This window comes from Glycine max, chromosome 12, assembly GCF_000004515.6.
Source record: "Glycine max cultivar Williams 82 chromosome 12, Glycine_max_v4.0, whole genome shotgun sequence".
In the NCBI taxonomy this organism is placed as follows: Eukaryota; Viridiplantae; Streptophyta; class Magnoliopsida; order Fabales; family Fabaceae; genus Glycine; species Glycine max.
Window position 1 is genome coordinate 29,322,680 of NC_038248.2, and position 8,296 is coordinate 29,330,975.

General features: G+C 33.8%; 1 protein-coding gene across 1 annotated transcript; it reads right to left on the reverse strand.

The window, feature by feature from the left end:
• Positions 1 to 891: 891 nt before the first annotated feature.
• Positions 892 to 1,368, reverse strand: LOC102663943 (uncharacterized). Its single transcript, XM_006606662.1, has one exon. The coding sequence runs from the start codon at positions 1,366 to 1,368 to the stop codon at positions 892 to 894; it is 477 nt and encodes a 158-aa protein (XP_006606725.1).
• Between the last annotated feature and the right edge of the window lie 6,928 nt (positions 1,369 to 8,296).

Consider the following 8,296-nt stretch of genomic DNA (forward strand, 5'->3'; position numbering starts at 1 on the left):
AGGTTGTTTTCTCTTGATCCTTCGGATTAACAAGAATTTAATTATACCTTGAGTATCTATCAAGAAAGAAATAGAAGGCTTGGCCGGCTAACCTCTCAAGTATTTGATCTATGAAGGGGAGAGGAAAATGGTGTTTCCTTGTTGCCTTGTTGAGAAGGCGATAATTGATACACATTCTCCAACCGGTCATGGTCCTTGTGGGAATCAGCTCATTCTTGTCATTCTTTATCAGTGTTATTCCACCCTTTTTAGGGACTACTTGCACAGGGCTTACCCATGAACTATCGGAAATGGCATATATCATTCCAACTTCAAGAAGCTTTAGTACTTCTTTTTGGACTTTCTCTTTCATCATCGGGTTGAGTCTCCTTTGTGGTTGTGCTACTGGTTTGAATTCCACTTCAAGGTTGATGTTGTGTATGCAAATGGATGGGCTTATTCCTTTGAGGTAAGATATTTTCCATGCTAAGGCTTAGTTGTGCTTCTTTAGTACCTGCACTAGTCTTGTTTCTTCTTCTTTGTATAATTTGCTACTAATGATGGCTGGTTTCTCATCCTCGCCCTCTAAAAAGATATATTTAAGGTAAGGAGGCAAGGGCTTTAATTCCAAGATAGGTTTTTCTTTAATCAAGGTCCTTGGATCTTCTATTTTATTTTCCAACACTTTTCAGGAATCTAGGTGCTAGATGCATTCCCTCAGCTCTTCATTATGTTCCGATGTGAGGTCTTCCACGAGGTTGGTTAAAGCAAGCTCTAATGGTGTTTGTGTTATGATTTGTGTAGTTTCTCTTCTATTACTTCATAAATTATATCCACCTTGAAGCAAGCTCCTTTATCCTTGGGGTGCTTCATAGCTTCATGCACATCAAATGTGATCTCCTCGTCATCAACTCATAAAGTGCATTTTCTTACCGCAACACTGATGACAACATTAGCGGTATTCATGAATGGTTTTCCTAGAATTAAAGGGACAACAACTTCTTCTCTGATATCCATGATGACAAAGTCCATTGGTATGGTGAACCTCCGAACTCGTACTGGCATGTTCTCCACTATTCCAGGAGGAAATTTAATGGAACGGTCCGCTAGTTGTAGCATCATGCGTGTTGGTTTCATTGCTACCTTTCCAATTTTGTTTAGCAGAGATAATGGCATTAGGTTGACGCTGGATCCAAGATCAAGTAATGATCTTCCTACTAATAGATTCCCAATTGATATAGGAATAGTAAAACTACCTGGATCACCTAGCTTCGTTGAATTCTGCAAGATGGTACTACAATCCTTTTCAACAGTAAATATGTCATAGTCTTTCAAACTCTTCTTCTTAGTTATGAGATCTTTTAAGAGCTTTGAGTATTCTGGTATCATGTCTATGGTGTCGATGAAAGGAATGATGACATCGAGTTACTTAATCAAATCTATAAGCCTTCCATATCGCCGCTCCTTGTCTTGCTTTGTTGGTTTGTGAGGCTACGACTTCTCATGTGTAATTGCTTGTTTATCTTCTCATGTTAGTTTCCTCTTTGTCTTAATTGGGTCTCATGTTATTTCTTCAACTATCATGTCCTCCTCTTGTATGTCTTCCTTCAGTCTGTTGTCTACCTCTATGTTCTTTCTTACTGGCTCTATAGTTGCTAACCCACTTCATGTTGTTACGAAATTGCAGTCAACCTTGTTGGCGATTTCTTTTATTTGCACCGCTAACTCCTCTACTTGATCTTTTAACGAATTTATTACTTCCATGGTGTTCTCAAGGTTGTAGTAGGATGCGGTGCTATGGGTGATTATGACTTCTTCTAATTTTGTAGTGCATTCTCTCATGAATTTGGCTGCCTTGGCTACTTCCTCCAAGAGGTATGGAAGTTATCCCCACACTCTTCAGATGAGAGAATTGGTTGTTTTGGCGGTATCAACGATTGAAGTTGTTTTACTATGCTTTGGGTTACGCTCTCCATCATAGCTTTCACTTGTGTTTGTTGTTTGACGGATTCATTTTCGATGACTTCTTTGGGAACATCCTTTGGAGAGGTGCGGTTGCAATCACGACCACATTCACTAGCTGCTACATCTTCTATAATTTTCTTTACTTTGGTTGTGGTTCCATTGGCATAGTATCCTTTTTCTAAAGCATTTATCATTCTTCTATATTCATTAGTTGTTGCTTTTATAAACATGGAGATTTAGGTGTAATCGGAGTAATCGTGACAAGGACAACTCTTAAGTAAAGCTTTATACCTCTCATGCATCAACGAGAGACTTAGATGCCATTTGTTGGAAGCTAGTTATCATTTTCTTGATAGCTTCGATTTTTTATTCTGGAAAGAATTGTTTGAAGAACTCATCTTTGATTTGCTTCCATGATGTTAGACTATGGTGTGGTTGAGAATTGAGCCATTCAAATGCACTTTCCCCTAATGAAAAGGGAAAAATAGCATCTTAACGTGACGGTCTTTGATAGTGGGTATTCTTACTAATGTTCATATTTTTTGGAATCACGTATGGTGGGTATGCGATTCTTTAGTGCTGGATCCATAAATTGAGTGTTATGGAGAGTATTAATGATCCCGTTAGGAAGATTTACTTAATGCTCTCTCATGCCCGGTGGACAGATAGGTTCATTTATATCTATGCCTCAGCGAGCTTCTAATTTGGCCATGGTTCGGTTTTGTCATTTTTATAATTATGTGCAAGACTAAAGAATGAAATATTTATTATTTCTTTCTAAAGAAGGGATAAGTGGTATTTTTGGGAAATACCAACTAAATAGAAAATTTATATAAAGAATAAAGTATTTAGCCTACAAATTTTTCAATTATAATTTTTTTAATTAAAATGAGTAAGTAGAAATATTTTTAGAAAAATAAAAATTAAGAGATAAGATTTAATATTAAACTATTAAAAAGAGATAATTTATTTTTTCCGAAAATCAATAAGAGGGTTATAGATATATTTTCGGAAAATTTGAATAATTGAAATGGGAAGAGAAAACTTTTGCTGAAAATTAAAAGATAGAAATAGGAAAATAAATCTAAAAAGATAAAAATATAAATCAATATTAAAAACTGAAATATATAATTATATATTTTATTTATTTTAAATTTTTTTATCAAAAAGAAAAACTAAAATTTAATGTTAAAAATTGAAGATATAATAAGAAAATAAAAGTAAGAAAAACTAAATGCAGAAATTTCAAAATATAAATCTATGATATAATAAGAAAATTGAATTATATCTTTATCTACATGTATATTTCGTATATTTTGAGATTTTTAAGTTAAAAAGAAAAATGATAGTTTAATATTAAAAAGATAAATTTGAAAGGATAAATCAATTAAATCTAATAAGATAAAAACAAACATAATATAAATAACAACCTAACAAATAAAATCTAGAAAGATAATAGTTATGATAGTTTTCAAATAAATTTAAAGATAACTAGCTAATCTATGAATATAATTCCCTAAAAGATAATATAAAATAGACTTAAATATATTTTTGATACCTAACAAATATCCAATTTTACATTTGCTCCCTAATACATTTTTGTTTTGCGATGAGTCTCTAATAAAATAATAATTTTGGTTTTGGTCCTTGACACTTATTTTTAGGCCCCAATAAATTAGGAAATTTTGTGTTTTCTCCATGATAAATATTTCCCATTTGTTATTAATATAGACTAAAAAAAAATTTGCTAATTTATTCGTAAGCAAACACAAAATTTTCTAATTTATCAGGGAATAAAACAGAATTTCAAGGATACAAAGTAAAAGTGTTATTTTATTAAGGATTCAGCACAAAACAAAAATTTATTGGGAAGCAAACACAAAAAATCGGGTATTTATTAGGGATCAAAAATATATTTAAGCCTATAAAATAAAATATAAAATATTTTAATTTGAATTTCAAATAACTATTCCTCAACAACGTCAAAAACTTGTTAATGTTTTAATTACGTTAAGATTTACATCGGCCAAGTGTAACCGAATCCCAATTGTTGTACTGAACCGAAGCTCGGGTTCTCTCCCAAGGGAATAGTGCAATGATGAATATTCAAATTAAAACCTTTTGCCTAAAGATATTCTTGTGTTTTTATATTTTAAACTACCTAAAACTAAAACTAATCAAAACAGAAAGAAAATGATATATTTTTCTAGAGAGATTAAAGTGCTGAGAATTTAATAACTGAAATTAAAAGAAAAGATAAGAAGTTACTTGTACTCGGAATCCCCCTATTTGCTGCAATTATTCACTATGTTATATCATTTATCCCCAATTCAGTAATGTATTCTATTCCTAATCCCTTAGGTGATAAACCCTAAATCACTTGCCTTGATTCCCAATCACTTGGTAAACCAACACAAGAAATCAACATTTTGGTCTGGGAATTAGTGAGGCCTAACCAAGATTATTTTATCCCTAGAGATAACCCCAATTAAGTATTCGATTTAGTTCGGGTTTCAAAGAGAGTCGCCAAAATGTACGCCAATTTCTGAAATCATCTATGAGGCGCCCAGACTCATAATGCATTAAGTATAGAAGGTGAATAATGAACTCAATCAATATATTAATGTGAGAAAATTACATCAAATAGGGTTCAATCCTTTCCTCTCCTGGCTAAGAAAGAAACTAGCCACTTATGAAATACAAGAAGGGAGAAGAGAACAAGATTTTTAAGTGAAGGGTGGTGTGTAGAGATTGAAAAAGATGATGGAGCTCACAAACCATGAGGGGGGGAGGTTGAATTGGTTTCTAAATCAAAATAGACTTTGAAAGAACCAGAGAAAAAGACTTCTTTTCCAAGGATCATATCACAAACTTTTGATAAACCCATATTTAATCAATCAACCTTTGCACAAAATCCTTTGTAAAATTTTTTTCTTCAAAAAGATATTTTCTTTAACGTTCAGTAAATTGATCAAGACCAGAATATTAAACAAAAGATAAGATCAAGAGAAGATGTACACCAATTTTTCTGTTGAGAAGGTAATCCAATTATCTAATCCAACCTGAATTAGATTTTTATTATGCATATAGAATTCTTACAAGGATTCACAAACAGTCTCAGTTCCTACCCCAGAAAAAGAAACTAAGGTACCCAACCTTAGGGTCCTTTGTGAATAAGTGATGAGGATATCAAAGACCAGACCTAAGCCCAGAAGGAAGCCCAAGACCCAATACAAGGCATAGGGGGGCCCATGACAATAGCAAGGGCTAAAAAGAGCTAAGAAGCTTTGCAACAAATATTGGCTAATCTGAGGGCAATCCAATTGTATGAGGGGACCTAACATCTAGAGGCCTACATGCATGGGTCACTAGTTTCATGTATTGCTTGCTTGGAGTGAGAATAGAAGACAATTATTGACTAAGGCATTTTATAAAAAATAATAATAATAAAGTGCTTGTAGCTAGTTTTGAGACTTGGACCTCAAGCTTAATTATGCCTTACTTAACCACTAAGGCATTTTAATTATGCTTATGATGTTGATCTTATCAAGAATTTGCTCAATTCTTGTGGTGATCCTCAAGGCTTATCAGACATCATTGTTTGTGGCGCCTATCTTGTTCTTCCTTTCGTATTTTCTGTGTCCTTGTTAATTTCCGCAATGTTAATTCTGTAATTATGTTCAAAATTCTTATTTGCATATATCTCATTTTACTTAACCTTTTTCAGTGATTTTTGAGCCTAAATTGTATTTCGGAATGTCCTCTTTCACCTCAATTTGGAATCGTCCCAATCCGAGTTTTGTAGGCTGAGAAACGAATAAAAGTTAAAATACATTTCTGGCTTAATTGGTGTGCGAATATCATCCTAGAATTTATCCAAATTGAAGCAAGGCAAGGGGGACTCACATCATTTGGTATTCAGAGCAAGGTATAGGGATGGAAATAAGGTTGAGTTCATTCATCATGTTCTTCATTTTTGTGTAACCCTAAACCCCTAAATTATGTTAGCGTATTTTGAATTGTGCAATTTTGTTATTGGTCATAATTTGCTCTTTTAATTTCCCAGTGTCTTTTTCTTCAGTTCTTGTTTAGTCAGTACAATTCTGCATTTGTGTTCTTGGAGTTCATCCCATGTTCATCATTGTCCATAAAGTTTAATCCTTTCAATCCATGTGATTTGGGCTAAGTTGTTGTTGAGAATTAAATATGTGCTTGTTTCGTTGGGAATTTTAATTTAATTTCATTCTTAGTTGCTGCAACTTCAAAGTTTCATTCCAAAATATATACTTTAATTAGAAGCATTTTAAAAAAGAAAAAAAATCTGCAGCAAAAGAAGTTTAAAAAAGAAAAAGTACATCAGTTATGTTCATTAAATTCATTGCACCCCACTTGTTTGATTACATTCCTAAGTGTCAAGTGTCTTCTCTGATAATTGTTTTTCCATAAAATTAATGTTTGTTTTGCTTGTTTGTTGGTACTGAAATTGTTCTTTACTACTTCTTTGCATTTGTTGATGCTAGATTTTTGTTTAAGCTCTGTTATTGCTACCTCTAAAAGTGCTTCTTGATTATAGATTGTTGGTTCAAGTAAGAACTTTAAGTGAGGGAAAGAGTGGTAAAAGGTAAAGAGTGAAACATTAGAGAAAAAGCCATAAAAGAGAGCACTATACACAAGAGATACATCTTTGAGTATAAACTCGTGAGAAGAGTGGTGAGGTCCTATAACTTCATTTTTCTCTAGTCCTTTACTTGAAATATGGCAAGTACAAGTGGTGATGGTACCTGTTAGTCATCTTATACGACTAACTTTTGTATAGAAGACATTTTCCAAAACTTGTATAGTTCCAAACTGGGTAAGAATTGAAATGGTCAAAGTAAATAGCATACAGACACTATTTCTGTATATACACATATCATTCCCCACTCAAAACCTTATAAACTTCAATGGCTTAATACAAGATGCAAAATTTTAGATAAAACTTGTTCTCTGATTGTGGATAGTGGATCTTGTTGCAATTGTTGTAGGACAAGACTAGTTTCAAAGTTGAACCTCACTATCATTCCCCACTCAAAACCTTATAAACTTCAATGGCTTAATAAGCAAAGGGAAATGATAGTTAACCAACATGTAAAGGTACCTTTCTCCATTGGGACATATAAGGATGAAGTTAATTGTGATATAGTTCCCATGGAGGCAAAACATATTCTCTTAGGAAGGCCATAGCAATTTGATAGAAAGATCATTTACAATGGCCTAACTAATGAGATTACTCTCACCCATCTTGGCACTAAATTTGTGTTGCATCCTCAAACACCTTCACAGGTAGCTAAGGATCAAGTACAAATAAAACTCAAATGGGATGAGGAAAATACTAGAAAAAGAAAAGAAGAACAACCTTTAATGGTTAAGGAGGATTGTAAGGAGGTAAGTGTCTCCTCCAAGAGGTTAGCTAAGAAGGAAAGTCATTTTGCATTAAAGAAAATTCCCTTCTTAGACAACCTCCACATCTTCTCCTTTGTAAATGGACACTTGTTAGCACTGCCATACCTCTTGAGCTTGAGGTTATTCCTCAAGTAAAGGAGTTGTTGGATGAAGGTTTGGTTCGTAAGAGCTTAAATCCTTGTGCTTTGTTGGTGCCCAAAATAAGTTTATGAGGCACCAAATCCCTAAGATAAGTAGTATGATGAATGTGTTGAGTGGTGCAACCCTCTTTTGTAAAAGCACTCATGCATCCAACACATTCATGATTCGCATACATAGGGACTCATTAGGTATGTTTGTCCTTATTTTTGGTTTCAATACAAACCTAGGTACTCATATGGGACACCTTAGGTTTGTCGTACTTTTTGGTAGGAGTAATCAACATGAAAATACAGAAAAAGATATGTTTTATTGCATTACTTTCCTTAATTTTCTTAATAGTGATCAAGGGGTTCCCATGGACCCTAAGAGAATAAAGGTCATTCCTGAGTGGCCCACTCCACCAAGTATAAGGGAAATTTGGGGCTTCCATGACTTAACAAACTTTTACAAAAGGTTTGTCCCATATTTTTCTATACTTGTAGCACCACTTGTTGAGTCGGTGAGGAACCATATGCCCTCATGGGAAGATACCCAGGAAAGGGGTTTTCAGACCATACCATACTCTAACAAAGCCAACACCACCAATATATATGTTTTTATTCTTTTTGCAGGTGTTGAGGGAAGAAGGCCAGAGTTTCAAGAACCTTTGGATTTGAGGTCAATATATATGTTTCCGCAATAGTTTCCGGGAAGGGCCTAGATTCGAATTGCTATGTACACCCTATCTTGATAAGTTCACCCCCCCCCCATTTTTGTGTTTTTGGCTGTT